This window comes from Bemisia tabaci, chromosome 6 (assembly GCF_918797505.1).
Source record: "Bemisia tabaci chromosome 6, PGI_BMITA_v3".
In the NCBI taxonomy this organism is placed as follows: domain Eukaryota; kingdom Metazoa; phylum Arthropoda; class Insecta; order Hemiptera; family Aleyrodidae; genus Bemisia; species Bemisia tabaci.
In genome coordinates this window covers 9,129,284-9,147,974 of record NC_092798.1, presented here as the reverse complement: position 1 = coordinate 9,147,974, position 18,691 = coordinate 9,129,284, and the positions used below count along the sequence as shown (strand labels likewise).

The 18,691-nt window shown below is 41.1% G+C and overlaps 2 protein-coding genes across 3 annotated transcripts; both read left to right on the top strand.

The window, feature by feature from the left end:
- Positions 1–44: 44 nt before the first annotated feature.
- On the top strand, positions 45–13,400 carry LOC109033436 (uncharacterized). 2 transcript variants are annotated; one of them, XR_011900011.1, is made up of 2 exons: positions 45–1,224; positions 11,284–11,787. XR_011900011.1 is itself a non-coding variant. In XM_072301321.1 (2 exons), exon 2 carries the CDS (start codon positions 12,945–12,947, stop codon positions 13,395–13,397), a length of 453 nt encoding a protein of 150 aa, XP_072157422.1. In that variant the 5' UTR covers positions 195–1,224; positions 11,794–12,944; the 3' UTR covers positions 13,398–13,400. The 2 variants fall into 2 exon arrangements, 1 of the variants encoding a protein (XP_072157422.1); XM_072301321.1 differs by lacking the exon at positions 11,284–11,787 and adding an exon at positions 11,794–13,400 and having other exon boundaries at positions 195–1,224.
- Positions 4,495–7,428, top strand: LOC109035005 (deoxynucleoside kinase). Its single transcript, XM_072301320.1, has one exon. It carries the CDS (start codon positions 4,763–4,765, stop codon positions 5,450–5,452), a length of 690 nt encoding a protein of 229 aa, XP_072157421.1. The 5' UTR covers positions 4,495–4,762; the 3' UTR covers positions 5,453–7,428.
- Positions 13,401–18,691: the final 5,291 nt, after the last annotated feature.

Genomic DNA, 18,691 nt, shown 5'->3' with positions numbered 1-18,691 from the left:
GGAGGAAAAACCCGATTGTCCCTTAATAGTCTCTATTTTACTCGCTAAAAACTGTAAATTTAAGACAAAAATTACCATCTAAATTTCATGGTTTTTCACAATTTCCGCAATTTTATTGCAAAGGATGAAGTTGCACAATCTTACCATCATTGCAATGCTAGTGGTTCCTTTTTGCAAAATGCAATCCAAGTGTTTCAACAGAAAACATGTCGACGGTGCAACTGCCAAACCACGTATCTCGATTGCTGTGTTTTAAATTCTCCGCTCGCCTATTTTATCTTTTTAAGGGAGAAAAAATCAACATTACTCCTTGAAGTTTTAACAAAATTTTCTTCGCACACTTTTTAAGAATTTCTATCAAGATAACTTTTCATCCAAAAAATAGTGTATGACAGGGAGTCTTCAGCGTCGAAGACCGAGATAAGTATAAGTGGTGTAGGAGTTCCACCGTCAATATTTCGTTACCTTTTATACATGCAGTTTCCTTTCATTGGCGGATCCAGCAAATTGGCAACACTTTCTTTTCTCCATTTAAACCCATGGAAATGTATCGATTTTTGGAGGGGCCAGGTGCTCCGACCAGAATCGATTATTTAGTATAGGTTTAAATGGAGGAAATCCGGCGTTGCCGGATCGCGGGAGCCGCCTCAATTTCCTTTCCTTCCTCAGTTGTTGATGAACAGCCAAATTTTTGCTGAATAATCCGGTGACTGCCAGGATCGTGGATCGGTAAAAAAATTCATTCCAAATTTTTTAAAATTGTTTTAGACATTTAATTTCTTCCCGTAGCATACTTACATTTCTCATTTTCAGTTGGATTCCGTCACTTTTTCAACTCCTTCGTGTCAGTCTCTCCTACTCTCCGCGTCAATCTGAATAATGTTTATTACTTTATCGATAAGATAAGGGACTGTTGAATAATTGGACCAATCGGAAGCGAAGTTACTATCGGAGGATTACGTACGTTGTGATGTACATTGAAGAATGTTTAAGCCCAAAATCGAGATCATTTTCCTATCTCTCTAGCCTGCGTGCACGCACAACGCAACATCAGTTTGCCTTGCGGCAGCGGTAAATTTGAAAAAGCGTGTTACAAACAATGCAGATTGCACTCCGAGACGGACTTTCTTCATGTGCTCATCGTAATTTTCGTGTGGTTTTACACCTGTAATAAGTGTATTCACTTTCGTTCATCTCTTGTGTGCAACAGACCTGTAGTAAAAGGTAGGTACAATTTTAAAAATCGTTGATTCCGCTCGATGGAAAATCCGGGTTGAAAATAATCAGGGTGGTGAGATTCAGTGGGTTCGTGCTGAGGTGCACCTCGCACTGGGGCACCGTCCTCGTGCGTCTCATAAGGTCTCGATACACGAACGAATTCCCGAACCAAGCACCATCAAAGTGTAGGGAGTTATCAGTTTGAAAGTCGTTGCTTATTGTTCGAATGAAAACCTTGCAGAAATGTTTCGTGCGGCAAGAAATGATGAATATGGCTCCATTTCTTCACAATTTGACGGCTCCTCCAATTTTGATCAAAGAACACAGTTGCGTGGTGACCATCAGTCATCAACCGGTCTACTTCGATTTGAATTGGTTCAGAATTTGATCGTGTGTCGAGGCTTATATCGTGCCACTGGCCGGACGGCTATCGGATATGTTGGGTGGCGCACAGCTCATCAATCAATATCGCTGATGCCTCCAATGGCAACAAAAGTGTCACTATAGTTTAAAAATTCCTAACTGCAAAAAATGTCTCCAATATGGACATACAAAAAACTTTTGTTATCGTGAGATAGTATGTTTAATCTGTAATGTCCATCATTTAGGCACCGAATATCCAATCCTAGAAAAATCTAAACAGGAAGAAGTACAATGGAAGCCAGTGTGCTTACACTGTAAGGAACAACATTTAACAACCTGGAAAGGTTGTAAATTTTACAAGAAATTAAGGAAACAAAGATTCAACCAGTATAAAAAAGTTGCCGAAGAATGTAAAAAAATAATAATTGAAGAATAGACAAATTTAGCAGATAGGAACAAAACCCAAAAAGACGAGAATTTCTCAAACAAAAATAAAATAACTAATAACGATATGAGAAAGTTAAGAAATGAAATTAATAAAAATCTAGAATTAAAATATCAAGAGAAATTCTCTGGTCATGCATAAAAAAGAATTAATCTCTCTGAGAAGGGAGATAGCAGAATTGAAAACAAAGCTGACCCCATCTTGAATGATTTGTTATATCAACTAACTGTTAATACATAATTAGACAGCTGCTTCTTATCTCACCGGATAATGTCACTTAACACCCTGGAAACAGAGTAGAATCATTATGTAGTTGACCCTTCCCAAAATTTTGGAAATTGAAATAGTTTACCGTAATTTATACACAGTTGTTTTTTTCTGATCTTTATCAGATAATCTTTATATACCGTCGTTGGAGGTTAACCATTCCTCATTAAAATTGTAGATAGCATTGTATTCGGATTTTATCCGTAGGTTTTGCCGAATATAGCTCAATTTCCTGTTCTGGAAATTTTCACCGATTTCCAAAACACTGTAGATATTTTAACTCCTTGAAAGTTTCAGTTGTCTCATATATTTTTCTTCATTGATAAGTCGTCTTAATCAATTAATCAGATATTGACTCCTCGCTTATCAGCAGTTGTACATATCGGTAATATTAATATCTTGTCTAGATTGAGTCCGTATTAGATTAAGTTTAAATTCAGGTATTTATCCATTGTATAAATCGGTATTCCATCGATATTCGGTGCCTAAATGATGGACATTACAGATTAAACATACTATCTCACGATAACAAAAGTTTTTTGTATGTCCATATTGGAGACATTTTTTGCAGTTAGGAATATCAATATTTTTGATCCCTATTCATTCAATCTTAATTTCATAATCGTTAATAGTCTAGATTTCATCTAATTTTATCCAAGAGTTCTTATTACTTTTAATTTCTATCTTGAAGAGAGGGATCGGGGCTTTAGTGAATCTATGTTGTAATTGATGGATATTTTTGCCTTCTATTGGTTGATGTTTTTCTAATTCTTGTTTGAGAATTTCCCTATCAAAATTGATTGGTAATCCTCTGATTAGACGTCTTGTTATTTTTCCACTAGAGCTTTGAAAAGTAAAGAATTCGATTCCTAGGTCATTTAATTTCTGAGTTAGGGTATTGTGATCTGGTATTGATTTTAGAACGATTATTATTTGTTTTTTAGAAATAATTTTTAAGGAGAAATCGAATTCATAGTCTTTAAGTATTTTTTTTAATTTCTTCTGGATCTTAATGCATTATGAAGATCGGAGGGGGTTTTTTGTCTGGTTTTTTATTTTTTGGGTCTGGGTTATTAATTTCTTCTTCGGGATTATTACTTTCTTTTATAGGGTTTATTTCTTCCGCAGTTCGGCAGCCAAGTCAACTAAGCCGAAACCCAAGCAACCACCATCAAAGCAAACACTCACAGCCTCAGTTAAGCCGAAACAGAATTCGTCTCAATAAAAATGTCCATGCTGCACTCAAGATCATCACATTTATTTTTGCGAATCATTTTTAGCTAAATCAATCGCTGAACGTCGATCATTTGTCAAAGAGAAGAACCTGTGTTTCAACTTCATGAAATTCAATCATTCCAGTTCTGTTTGTAAGAAGCAATACTCCTGCAAAACATGTCATAAAAGGCATAATTCACTTCTACACATAGAAGATACTTCAAATCAAGATTCATCAAAAACTCCCAAGACAGCTATGGTTTCAACTCAAAACCAAAGGAATAACCGCCAAAAACTGTACACAACAAAAAGCCATAAAGTTTCCCGGCGGTTTTTTTTTATCCCTTCCGTTATCATAAAGTTTCCTCCTTGTGTTTCCTTAAAATTTGCGTGAAGGCAAGCCACTTATGGACTGAACGGTAGCTTGTTTGCACTCTGCAGTGTCCTATTTCATCCTGTTCAATTTGTGAATTTGTTACAACTTAATTCCACCATGGATGGTTATATTAAAATTGAAAAGATCGGGGAGGGCACTTATGGTGTCGTTTACAAAGGAAGATGCAAAAAGACTGACCAGATTGTGGCCATCAAGAAAATTAGAATGGAAGGAAATGATGAAGGTATTCCGTCTACAGCCTTGAGAGAAGTCACACTGCTCAAAGAATTAGACCACCCCAACAGTGTCAGTTTGTACGAAGTTCTAATGGAAGAAAATCGAATGTATCTAGTTTTCGAATTTTTAACGATAAACCTCAAGAAATTCTTGGATTGTCAACTGCCCAACAGCAAAATCGACACAAGCAATACAGTTGGGAAGCTGGACGCAATGCTGATGAAATCATATTTGTATCAGAATCAACACCAATCACTGATTTGCTGTCTGAGCGCGCCGCCTTGCGCAGATGGCGCAGTAGTATACGAAGCTAGAGCAGCGCTCCGTAGGATAGAAAAAGCAGGTGGAGACACCCCAAGCCCCCCAGTTCGCTCTATCCGTACGAGGACACAAGTTCGGAAAGAAACTGTACAGGGAGATCCGAGAAGAGAGACAGTACATATTACCCCCTCAGCAGCGGCGCTAAAAGCGCTTAGGCTGTGGACATCACCTATACGGGACTCCGGAATATCTGTCACAGGAGAAGTACCTTTTAGTGAACCCCTGCAACAGGCCCCTACCAGCCGCCGCATTGCGGGTGGATTGACCGTGTTATCGCTGTTGGAATTAGGGCTAATCATTCTTGCAGTGTATCCGCCAAGATGGATAAGAAATTGAAGAAAAGGCCTTTTAAAGTCTCGATCGAAGGAAATGTTGGATGCGGCAAATCTACTCTCATTGACTCTTTTAAACAATTCCCGGAAATGGATGCTTGCCCCGAACCAGTTGCTGAGTGGAGAAATTTTCATGGGCACAATTTATTGCACCTCCTTTACTCTGACCCTGATAAATGGAACTTCCCCTTCCAACATAATGTTCAGTTGTCACGATTGAAACTGCAGACCAAAGATACTGACAAAGCTGTTCAAATTTTTGAGAGATCTCTCCAAAATAACAGACACTGTTTCGTAGAAATGGCTCATGACGAAGGGGTTCTGACAGATCCTGAATACACGGCAATGTGTGAATGGTGTAGGTGGATAGAAAACAACATGGACATTGGCTTGGACTTAATCGTTTATTTGCGAAGCAGTCCTGAAATTGTATATGAAAGAATGTGTCGCAGAGCGAGACCTGAAGAAAAACCAGTGTCACTAGAGTACCTTACTGTGCTTCATGAAGCATATGAAAAATGGTTAATGCAAACTGACTCTGCCTCGTTACCTTCCGCGGTTCTATTGGAAACAAATGGAGGAAAACACAAAGGCTTGGATCGCATCATGCCCGACCTGTCAAAGAGTAAAACCTCGCAACTGCTTCCCCGCTGGACTGATGACACCGGCGGCCATTGAACCATACCCCTTCAGAAAATGCTCAATAGACGTAGCTCAATGCTCAGTGTCAAAACTAAGAAACCGATATATAGTCGCGATCATATGCCATTTCGCAAAATGTCTTTACGCGGAAGCAATAAAAAAGAACGATAGTAAAACAATCGGCAAATTCTTATTCAAAGTAAACTGTCTGTTTGGGCCAATCAAAACACTACGCAGCGACTTGGGCACAAGCATCGTAGCAGAATTCATTCAAGAACTGATTAAGCAAATGGGAACAAACCCACGGCATAACACTGCGTACATGCCACAGCAGTCGGGGCAGATTGAATCACAATTTAAATATATCAAAACAATACTAAAAAGCTACATATGCACCGACCAATCGGATTGGGACTTATACATTGACGTCTGAACCAGCGCGCTAAATAGACACTACCATAATTCAATAAAAATGACGCCGTTCGAAGCGCTCTTTGGCGTACCACCCACTTTCCCAATAGATTTCACGCTAAAAATCCAACCGACAGGCGTTGAATTGGATAAAAGACTGGAAAAGATGGCGGAAATACGGGAAAAGGCTCTGATAGCAATATTACAGGCACAGCAAAAACAAAAGAAATACTACGACGCAAAAAGACGAAATGTGACACTACAAGAAGGCGACGAAGTGCTAATTTACATGCCTGGGACCCGGCCGGGACTCACACAAAAACTCAGAATCTTATGGACCGGACCAAGGAAAATCCACAGGAAAATATCCGACACCATTTACGAGATCAACTTTGGAACAAAACCCAAACCATACTTCCTCCATTAACCATGAATTAACGTATAAATACAATCTTTTAAGTATCGAATAGATGAATATGCGTTGTTTACAAAATTTGTAACCCCCATTTCAGTAGAATAACAATATATATACGATGACGCTAACCTGCTCGTAGTTTTCAAACAGGATAATACAAACTTGCGACACATCTACGACAATCACGTCAACACAGATTTCACGTTCGAAGATTTCAGACATATCTGTTCGGTGTGCTGGCACGACGGTAACGTTGCATGGTGGCAACGATCATAGTGTCGATAAACCAAAAATCTGATCATGGAGTCAACGATTCTTGACGCCATGCTCAGGCAGTAAAACGCAAAAATGGGCCCTGGGCATGGTGTCAACAATCAAGGTGTCAAGAAACAGAAAAATATCTTCCTTATGAGTATAATTTAAAAATTAAGTGTACAGGAGGGGTCTGGGTCACGTAAAGTTATGTAGGGTATGGTCGGGGAATGTTAAGCTCCGTGAAAGTGGGCTAGGTCTAGAGGGTGAAGTTGAGTAGAGTTAGGTAAAGTTGGGTTAGGTTAGGTTAGGTTAGTCGAGAGTAAATAACACAAGAAAAACAAGACTTGAAATTTGAAAGATATTATTGAGGCAAGTTTTAAGTTTTGTTGACGTCGTGATCGTTGACACCGTGATCATTTTTCACAAGAGTCAGAATTTTTTATTTTTGGTTGATCACGGTGTCGACAAAAACTTAGAAAAACAGTTTGTTGACACCATGCTACGTAATCGGCACGACAAGTACGGGTTTTTAGTCATCGATAAAGATAGTAATAAGAACGAGGGAAGGTACCGGAAAGGTTTCGATACTTATATTGAACAAGATGGATAACTATCGTTGTCGACGATCGCTCAGAAATACGGTAGTATCGATAAAACCCGTCAAGATATCAAACGGAAGTTAAATGCCATTCAAACCGGAGAGGCGGACGCTCAGGTGACGTTGAAGAAAGTTTTTAAACCGTTAACAGATCCGCTCGCAGCGTTGCAAAAAACTGTGTCGTCGTCAACACCCGCACTTGTCGCTGCTGCTCCTCAGGAAATGAAAATCAAGATCGAACCTTCAAAATCGGAAATGAAAGATGAAAGATGAAACAATGTTTGTTGATAGTTTATTTACTTCCTACGGATCACCGAAAAATATGAAGAATGATGATGATGATGATGACTCAAAGGAGGAGGAGGAGGAGGAGGAGGAGGAGGAGGAGGATGATGATGATGATGATGACGATGAATCGTTCCAAGATGCAACGGATAAAGAACAAACAACGGGTCGCACTGAAGACGACGGTGTCGATTCTCGAAACACGAACACTGCCCCTAACGTACAGTTCTACTTTGACGATCTGGAGAAACATCCGAAACAGTCCGATACCGCGTATGGTGTGCGGAAAGCGATCAACGGAGACTTTCTTATCGGGAACCGAACCATTAGTTTCGATTCGGACGGACGACTAATCTTGGACGGTGACGATGAGGTGTCCGAACCGACACCCGGGTTCTTGGAGCTCCTTTTAAGAAACATCCGCGTAATTACACAGCAGATGATCGCGCTAAATACCAACGAGTAGTTACGCTCACCAATGCGCATCGTTGGGATAATCATCCACATGGTAGACCCAAGTCGAACCGCAGTCGTAAATACTGCGATCTCATCAAAACATTTGCTACATCGACTCCGAGATCAACGCGGAAGTCACCACGTAAAAAATTGAAGAAAGGCTCCGGTATCAAAATTCATCGTGCGAAACGGGAACTCGTCTATTGGGACGATCCGAACGAGTTAGTCCAACGTCTCATTTTACTTGTAGCTTCGAAACAAGCTGGTCACACCGATCACGATCGTGAAATTCTGAGTATCGTCGAAGACCTTCGCGAAGCGGATTACATCCACTAAATATAGGTTCCGCACAAAAGAAATGAGTCACACCGACCGGTTTGGAAGATCGAAAGGGACTTACGTTCGCAACACGAAGCAAGGTCCCAAAGGTGACGGTTTCTTACTGGATCCCGACGGGAATTATCTCGTATCTAACAAACGGATCCGACAACTGCAAGATCCCAAAGAGGATGCCGTCGCCGTGAACAAACAATGGACAGACTCGAGGTGAAAGAAAGCTATGAATTTAGCACAGCTTTGTTTGGAGAAAATGGAAGAATACAAAAGTATCCTGCAACGACTCGAGGCAAAATTATCACGACTGGAAAATAGGATCAATCAATTAGCGGTTGTGTCAATCAATCGAGCGAAAGGAAAATAGTGTTGCGATGAGTCACACCGACGGTTTTGGCCGATCGAAATTACGCCGCGGTCCAAAAGGTGACGGATTCTCACTGGATTCCGACGGTAATTATATCGTATCGAACAAACGGCTTCGTCAAGTGCAAGATCCTGAAAGCGATAAGGATGCGGTGAACAAACAATGGTCCGGACGGAAGTGGAAGGAAGCCATGAAATTAGGTCAACACTGTCTGGAGCGTATTCACCAACTTCAGCAATCTTACAATCGTCTGGTTAAAATAGTTGCATCGAAACAGCATTTGAATCGAGAGAGCGGACGACGACGACGTCGACGGTAATCGTCATGTCGGCAGAAAAACGTGGGATCGTTGAGGAGCTACACAAACCTGCACGACGGAACTATCCGCGTCGTAAAGTACGGATTCTCGGATTGTTCGATTTATGACAAGCCGATCTCGTCGAGATGCAACCTTACGCCTCGGTCAACAAAGAATACAGATATCTCCTCACCGTCATCGACGCGTGCTCGAAAAAGGCGTGGGCTGGACCGCTCAAATCGAAAACGACCACGGATGTCACTTATGCCATGCAACGCGTTCCCAAGCAGCCGGAAAGTCACCGAAACATTTACAAGTCGATATGGGCTCGGAATTCTACACCTTCAAATGTCAAGCATTGATGAAGCGTCACAAGATCAATATGTACTGCTCGCACTCGACAACCAAAGCCTCTATTGTCGAGCGATTCAACCGAACGCTCAAAACGAAGATGTGGAAAGAGTTCAGCGCGCAAAGATCGTACAAGTGGGTAGATCTATTACCGAAACTCATCCGTGAATATAACGGGAGCGTTCATCGCACCATCGGGATGAAACCAATTGATGTCACCGAAAAGGATGTACCGATGATCCTGCAAAAGCTTCGAGGGCCGCCGCTGAGTAAAACCGAAAAGAGACGTCTGGCCAGACGAAAACTGAAAGTCGGTGATCACGTCCGGATCTCCAGACTCAAAGCCATGTTCGAGAAAGGATACACACCGAATTAGAGCACGGAAATTTTCAAGATTGTCAGCGTCAACCCGACCGTTCCGATCACGTACGATCTGAAAGACGCGCACGATACGATCATTAAAGGAAAATTCTACCGCGAAGAACTCCAACCCACCAAATATAAGGATACGTTCCTGGTGGAGAAAATTCTGCATCGCAAGAAAAACCAGGCCTTTGTCAAATGGTTGGGTCTGTACGCGAGTCACAACAGTTGGATTGATAGTAAGGACTTCGTATAAATAGTATGCATTCTCCTCTCAGTATCGCAAGGAAGAAATCATGAACGATAAAATAATTCTCATCACTTTCATCATCGTAACCGTTGTTGGAGTGAATTCCACAACGGTGGCGGAAAACTCATCCGAAGCAAACATCACAATGTGCCCCGTCTATCCGGAAATCAAATGCGCACCCTCCACCTTGACGGACGTTCTTCTATTCATCTTGAGTTTAATGGTGCTCATTTGTTCCGCTCCGTACCTGTACTCCAAGTACCTATCTTCCGACTGCAAGTTCCGCTTCACCAGGATGTCCCGTAAGAATAACAATCAGATAGTCGATGATATAAGTGTCGATCTAAAGTTCGGAGAAGAAGAAGGGATCGATGTTTGTGGTTGACAACACTAACGTCTTTTAAACGCGGACATTTTCCAAACGCGGACGTTTTCTAAACGCGAACGTTCTGGAACGCGTACGTTTTCTGAGCGCGTACGTTTTTAGAACGCGGACGTTTTCCAAACGCGAAAGTTTTCTAAACGCAAGCGTTTTTTAAACTGTAACAGTGAATTTCCACAAAAAAAAAATAAAAATGTTTGATTCATCAAACTGAACATTGCAATATCCAATCCCAGATGCTCATCCCAAAACACATGGTTCCGATACGCATCTCCAAGCGCACACTACTAAAAATTGAAATTCCCGAATCAGACCCTACTTTCCAGTCTCCGATACCAGACCCATACTGTAAGATACGGTCTATCGCGGATGCCGCCAAAATTTTACAAGTCCTAAATCTTGAAAACAAAAAGTCGTATCAAAATTCGGTCCGTACAGTTTTCCGATCTTCGATAGTGTAAAAGAAACGCATCGGTCCGCGGCGGATCGGAGGACGGTAATTTTCCGAAAATTTTTTCCCGAATCAGACCCTACTCTACAGTCTCCAATACCAGACCCATACTGTAAGATACGGTCTTTCGAAGCCGAAAATTTTCACAAGTCCGAAAATCCGAATTTTTTGCACAATCTGGCAATATTGTATCGAAAAACAACTAATTTCTTGCACCAGCTGGCAACACTGTAAAATTCGATGTTGCCAAATTTCACCAATAATTAAATAATTTATTTACGCTTACCGTCCGGCAACGCTATTGCATAACCGCCATTTTGAAGAATACACCATTGCATAACCCGTAGATTGAAGAAGCTGCATTACACGATTGCATAACCCGCATATTGAAGGGGCAGCATTTAATACTTCTTTTTTACAGCGTTGCCATATTGAATAATAATTACCATACAACACTGTAAATTAATCCATATTTTTCTGCACCATGATGCAACGCTGTTGAATAATTTACTGGCCTCAAGTCGCTATTTTTACCCTACTACCCTGCCATTTTTGGGGGCCAGGGGTGGTACGAGTTATTAGGTATTATTGCATCTGTGAAGCATTGTTTTCTATAAATTCCAAACTTTATCTTTTTGTTTTCTACTCGTAGGGTAAGGTCCAGGAAATTCAGGGTTTTTCCGCCCACTTCCAGTTTGAATTTGAGATTGGGATGTAATTCATTTATCTCATTATGAAAAATGGACAGTTATCGATCAGTGCCCAGCCAAACTGCAAAAATATCATCCATATATCTGAAATAACATCTCCCATTGGTAACCCTTTGTTCATCTTATAGAATTTCCCATTGTACTTAAAGTAGCTATTAGAAGTAGTGAACTCTAGAAGCGTTGAAGAACTCACGAAGGCGATGGCAAGTTCTTCATCTAATGACGTGAACTAATTTCGTGCCCTTTTATTTCAGTTTTTAATCATCATACAAATTCAGGGTTTGCCACGAAATGAACTTCTTCTTTCTTCTCGCCATTTATGTCATATTGTGCCTTTGTGGATCATGTTTTGGGTAGAAGGAATAATTCATCTGTGATCTGAGTGTTGATGTGCCACTTTTCAAACATGACACAGTCTAGCTCTTAATTGCTAATGTTTTGATCTTGTCCAGATGTTTGGAGCACCAACTGACCAGTACCACTGGAAAGGCAAACAGCCTGTGTCGGCATCTGAAGGAGTGCCTCTTTATCCTGCTGCTTCTGGGATTCCTCATTCCAATGATTACCAAGAACCTGCAATGAACCGGAATAAGAAGATGCAAGGTGCTTTTTTTTTAGCGATGTTTATGGTACTAAACAGAACCCTTTATCCCAGACTCATGATTTGGAGCTTGCACCAAACTATCCTGGACTTCCCCCTCGTAATACATATCAGCAAGATTTCTCACCAATTCAAAGAGGAGTACATCAAACATCTAATCCTGATTTCTTTGGCTCAAAAGGGAGCCAACAGTCTGTGCCAGATTATGGATATGCAATGAATAGCCCAAATGTATTGTCGCAGTAAAATTTTTATCATTCATCCACCACAAATCCCTCAGCCTCGTCAAGAGGAAATGCAGTGCAATATCAGGACCAGTGTCAAGACCAGTTTCCAGATCAAAATTAAGACCTTCAAGATTGGAATGAAAGGAACGATGAGCCATTTGTCCCTGTAATTTTTAATCAGCCACCACCAACATTCACTCCAACGGTCGCCCCACCTCATCCAACAGTGTCCGAGTCATCCTCTCTTCCATGTCAGTCAGAATCGATGACTCCAACAAGAGGGGTTAATCAAAGCAACAACAACTAATTACCATCCTACCAGACGCAGTCAAATTAACGGCAACAGCTGCCTCCGCAGCAACAGCAACAACAACAACAACAAAACCACCAACTTTTCCATCAAAATCCATCCCAGCACCATCATCAACAACAACACAATTAGTTCCAGCAGCAGAATCAGCTCCAACAACAGAATCAGCTCCAGCAACAGAACCAGCTCCAGCAACAGAACCAGCTCCAGCAACAGAACCAGCTCCAGCAACAGAACCAACTTCAGCAACAAAGTCAGTTACAACAACAAGAAAATGCTGCTGTTGAAAATACCAACAGCATTCTAACCGACTTGAATATCAATAATGATCAACCATTAGAAGCATCACCCTACTGTAGTGATGTTGATACAAATCTGGTTGTAGAAACTAATGATTCTAGTAGTGAATGGCAGCGGCAAGAGCCAACACCGTCCAGTCTAGAAATACATGTGACGGGTCAGACGATGGTCCCTGTTGAGGATGATGATGGTTCTAATGAAAGAGGTGATGGAGCAGATGAGGCAGATGAAGGCCCTCAACCTAATTATCAACGTATGGTTCCTGGGCAGCTTAGTGATGAAGAAATCTCCAATTCCAATTCGGATGAGCGAATGGTCACCGGACAAACTAGTGAAACCAGTGAAAGAGTATATTCACGCAGCGATCTGCAAAATAGCGTCAGACTCCGTGCCAGGTGGAACGAAACTAGTGTGGCAGCCAATCAGCGCCTCTCCAGAGCGGCGCATCCCGCGCTCGCCCGTGATTGGCCGACACGATCACACCCCGAGGGTATAAGAGCAGCGCCCCCGGACTACCACGGCACTCGTGCTCAGTCCTCAAGTTCAGTCGCGCCAGCCACGCTGCTTCAGTCTTCACTCGCTCCAGACGCCATCCATCCTGTCTTTCATCATCTCTAAAACGGCCCTTTTCAGGGCCACCACATCACTTGAGCACCCACAGTGGTGACTCCCGACGTTTGAACTACGCTCCGACTGCGCTTACGATATATTCAAGCCAACCTTTCTTTCCATCCAGTCAGACATTGTTGGAGCCCATCATGAGCAACGCAACTTTGAGCGATGAAGATATGCAGGACCCAGCTAAGGTAAAACAATACGTGGCCAATGCTGAAGCTCTACAAATTCAATCTTCTTCTCGCTGTAAATTACTCGAGGAAAATTTAACTCTCCTCCGTCAAAAATTTGAATTCATCAAGGACGCTAAACGCAAGTTGGAAGCGCAACAAAATCTCTCTAACTGAGACAACAGGCAAGCCATGATGTAGCGCAAAATTATATTACCTTCATTCCGCCCCGAAATGCCGGACTTATGGTTTATTCAAATCGAGGCCATATTTGCCGATTTCGGTAGAAACGCTGAATTGATAAATATCCCACCGTTTTCAGTCAAAGCAAAGGTGCATGGCTGGTAGAGATAAACGATTTAATTGGAGCTGGACCAAGTGTAATATGGACCAAGCCATGAGAGGTGCTCATCGTGTGGTGGCCCTAAGAAGGGCCGTTGGAAAGGGCAAGCCGGCCGGCTGCATGTGCTCCGCTGGGTGCTGTGCGACGACGTGAGTCCCGTGTGACGTACGGGCGCGGAGTGTCAGGTGAGATGAGCTCGCGGCTAGATATAGCCGTGACAGTGTCGAGCTCCAGCCAATGAGCTGCGCTGGTTGGCGGAGTGGTGGCTAGCCGCCACAACACTCCCCTTGGGTGAAGACGGAGTCTGCATAGTGAAGGACGAGAAGAAGTGAGATGTTGGTAGTGGGCCACTAGCGTGAGTGTCAGCAGACCGGGGAAGCTTCCAGAAAACCCGGGTGACGAAGTGATGCTGCGTGGCAATGGATGCGCTGGAGGAATTACACCGTAATCAAATATGGCTGGAAGTCTGCGACGTTACAAACCGAGTAATGTGATTGCCGACTAACACCGTCGATTAGTAACTTTTCTACAAGCTTTCAAAGATTTAGACCGAGCCCGCCAGTCACTTTCCGTTAAGCAACTCATGTAGGTACTCGGTACGGTACATTGTAATTAGTAAGAGGTCGAAACGATCGCAAAGGTGGTACCTATATTACGATTACGTGCCAAGAAAGGGGTAAAATATTCTCTTCTCTGAACATGCATAGAGATGCCATATCCTATCCTGATTATCCAACCGGATCTCGAAAGGAATCCGTGTCCCGAACTCCTGATCCAGGTTTTAATGTCGATTTAGGAAAACATTGTAGTATGTTATTGAATCATACTTACACAATGGTTGTGATTGTAGTCCTTATAGGAGTCAGTCGACTCTGAAACAATTGACGGCGAATAATCGCAATCAGCTAGGTATGAAAATAGAAGTGGAAAAAAGCGAATTATCTGATAGGAAAAATAGGGATCACACTTGCTCCTAATAGGAATAATGATGTCACTTCCCGATTTCAAGAGTTCCTGCTAAGAAGTATACTCGGAAGTCGATCAAAAAAAGGGGAAAGGGGTGAAAATCAAACCAAGTATGAATTCTCTTCCCAGGTCACACCCGCATTGAATATAAATAAATGTTCCTTCTGGAAAAATGGAAGCGAAAGAGGTTAGGAAAATCCCGTTTAATCTAAGAATTAGAAATAAAATATGTACTTCATATCAGAATTCTTCTACGAGCCCCTGGCTGCTGGGCTGGGTACATTTTTCGCCTATATGAAAAACCCTCATTCTACATATATTTGGCAAAATTTTTGCCATTAAAATTCCGAGTTTACCTTTAGACTTGTTATCTTGGAGTTCGAAAACCAATGAAAATATGTAAAAATCATACACTGCCTCTGCCACCACGTTGGGATGGGTGAAACACGATCAAGTAATTATGAGTCAGAGACACGTAGATGGAGGATATAACTGTATCACTTTTTAACCCTTTGTTGCACGGAATTTTTTTTTTCACTTTTTTTAAAAAAAAATGTTATGGTTAAATTTTAATGATAAAGATAACCACAAAAAACGCTTCAAAAATTTTTTTCATCCCTTCTCTAAAATACTGTAGGGGTAGGAAAAGTGGTAGAACTGTCATATCACCGCACACTCACCTTCCAGGTTTGTCATTGTGCGGTGGTATAATTGTGATACCACTTTGCTGACCACATTGGATTTTAGTACATATAGAGTACATTTGTATGTATGTATGATTTCAACTTTCTAATTTTAGTGATATCGATTATCACATATATCATTTCTGGATCAGATATAGGAGGGGGGGGGGTTCCAGCTAGTGGAGATCGGCAGTCAAGATGAAAATAAATAAATAAAAAAAAGTCAAAATTTAAATTTTGAACATAAGCAAAATTTTTTTTAAAATGAATATGAAAAAGGTCAAAATCCAAAAACTTTGTGACTACACAGAATTAGGGTGGAAGGAATGGGGGAAAAAAAGAAAAAGAAAAAGAAAAAGGGGTGTATATTTGAAATTCTAGGGGAAAATTCTTTTTTTGTGGGAGGGGGGGCGCAGGAAAAACTAAAGAACATTTGTGATCAATAAAGAGCGGCATGTGAGGTATCATTTTCTGGGTCATTTTGGTAGTAGATTTAATGTATGAAGTCAAAACAGCCCCCCCCCCTCCACAGTCAAAGATACTGCCCCGAATTCAAGATGTCTTACTTTGAAAGGCAGGAGGGTGCATTTTGTAAATTTTTACGTGATTAGGCAAGTGAGATTTCAATTCTTATGAAATGTTGGTCCAAAATTTCATTTAAGGATTCAAAATTTCATATAAGAAGTTATAATAGCCCCCCGGTCAACGAAAAAGCCCCAAATCAAAGATGGCGACCAAATTTGAAAGGCAGGAGGGTGCATTTTTTAAAATTTTACGTTATTGGGCAAGTGAGGTATCAATTCTAATGTAAATTTGGTCGTAAATTTCATATGTGAAGTCGTAAAAGCCCTCTAGTCAACGACAGTGCCCCAAATCCAAGATGGCGGCCGAATTTGAAAGACAGCAAAGTGTATTTTTTAAATTTTTACTTGATTAGACACCTGAAATATCAATTCTGATGTACCTTTTTCCGTAAATTTTATATCTAAAGTCATAAAGGCCTCCTGGTCAAAGGGGGTACCCTAAATCCAAGATGGCGGCCAAATTTAAAAGGCAGGAGGGTGAATTTTTTGAAATTATAAGTTATTAGGCAAGTTAGGTATCAATTCCAATGTACCTTTGGTCACCCACATCACATATAAAGTCATAACACTCCCACCCCCCCTCCCGGTCAATGAGGGTGTCCCAAAAGCCAAGATGGCGGTCAAATTTGAAAGGCAGGAGGGTGTATTTTTTAAATTCTTACGTGATCAAGCATCTGATATCAATATCAGATATCAATTCTGATAACATTTTTGTTGTGAATCTCATATATGAAGTCATAAAGGCCTGCTTTTCAAAGGAGGTACCCTAAATCCAAGATGGCTGCCAATTTTGGAAGGTAGGAGGGGGAATTTTTTTGGATTTTATGTGTTTAGACAAGTTAGATTTCAATTCTGATATCACTTTAGTCGCACATTTCAAGCATGCAGTCATAAAAAAAACCCCAGTCAAAGAGGGTGCCCCAAATCCAAGATGGCGACTGAATTTGAGAGGTAGTAGCTTCACCCTTCACCCGATAAATACGCTTAGGACAAGGAAATGTCGGTTCTCGAGTGACATTGGGATCAAAACTTGAAACGGGGAGAAAGATTTCCTCGAGAATGCACAGAAAATTGAGTTATCTACAAAATCCTGTGTGTGCGGTGGTATAACTGTCATACCACTTTATTTCAGCTCAGAAAATCGACCAAAATGAAAAATCAAGTAAAAACTGCAATGCACCTAGTAAAGTACGGCTAGTTAGATTAGAGAATCACATTTATGTAAAAAATAACACCTATTTTTCACCCACGACTTGAAGAAAAACAATGCGGATCCAACATAACCTAAAATACCGGGTTTTCATGACATACAATACGCTGTAGCCATATCATTTTGTAAAAATGAATGGTCATACCATTTAGCAATGATAACCAGAGGTATATTGGACCCAATGATTCAGTAGTTGAGCCCGCTCTTCACATTGGCAGCGCTGTAAAAATTAAAATCCGAAGTGGTATGACAGCAAAGACATAAAGACGGAGCACTAAAAGCAAAAAATGAAGCTTCTAGAGCTTCTTTTCAATCACCTCTACTATTGGCTAGAGGATTGGCGGCGAAATCGGGACAAGTTTGAATTCAAATGTAGGGCGGGAACTAATAAATAAAATTGCGGAAACAAAGTATTTTAGGTTGATTTTTGCCCAAATTTAGGTACACACTCATATTTTTTTAACTTTAGGTTAGTTTCAGTCCGTCGTCGACCGATTAATTTCATTTGGGAGTAACGTTGATCTAGAACTGTAACGGCCTGTTTGAACCTGCAGAACCACCATGAGCAGAAGAAAAACTAACTTTATCTGAGATTACTGCCTGTTACCGAGCAAAAGTAGGTGTATTATATTAGGACGCAGACCGAACTTTCTTAGTATATTCGTTTTAGGAATTTAAAATACGTTTCAAAGAAGAAATGTGCAAAAATCAAGAGGACAAGTTCAAATCAAATTTCCGTTTGCCGCCATGGATTCCCGCGCTCATTTACACACTCACACAAGCGCGCAGCGCCGAACCTAGCTTCACTTTTTCCCCGTGCTTTTAGATACGAGCGCTCCGTCTTTATGTCTTTGTATGACAGGTATACCACCGTGCAACAAAGGGTTCCACAGGAGCACAGTCCCACATGATGAGACAGCTGGACTAGCGCCGTGCACCGGTTATCAAGGATCAAGATCGGCTCAACAATTTGGAATCGAACTCTTATCATCATAATCAACATGATTCGATAAGAATGGCAGTGGTGTGATTATGTAGTTAACAGGATCTGCAGTACTTTCCAAGACAACTAAATGCATTCTCCCATGATGTCAGACCTAGACCTGAGACCTTATGAATCACGGGTATTAGGTCTCGAAAATATATGCCAGTTAAATTCATGTGTATATACACACATATATAAAAATATGAGTTTGATTTAAATGAGATGTACAACCGTTACACATATAAATTTAGGTATTTATTGGAAAAGTGGTGAATAAATGGAGTGATAATGATTCCAGTGATAATGGAAAAGACAGACTACAAGGAAAAAACGGTAGAACTGTTATCAAATAATGA

Excerpts from the sequence above, each read along its gene's own strand:
- LOC109033436 (XM_072301321.1), top strand. The coding sequence starts at position 12,945 with ATGGTCCCTGTTGAGGATGATGATGGTTCTAATGAAAGAGGTGATGGA.
- LOC109035005 (XM_072301320.1), top strand. The coding sequence starts at position 4,763 with ATGGATAAGAAATTGAAGAAAAGGCCTTTTAAAGTCTCGATCGAAGGA.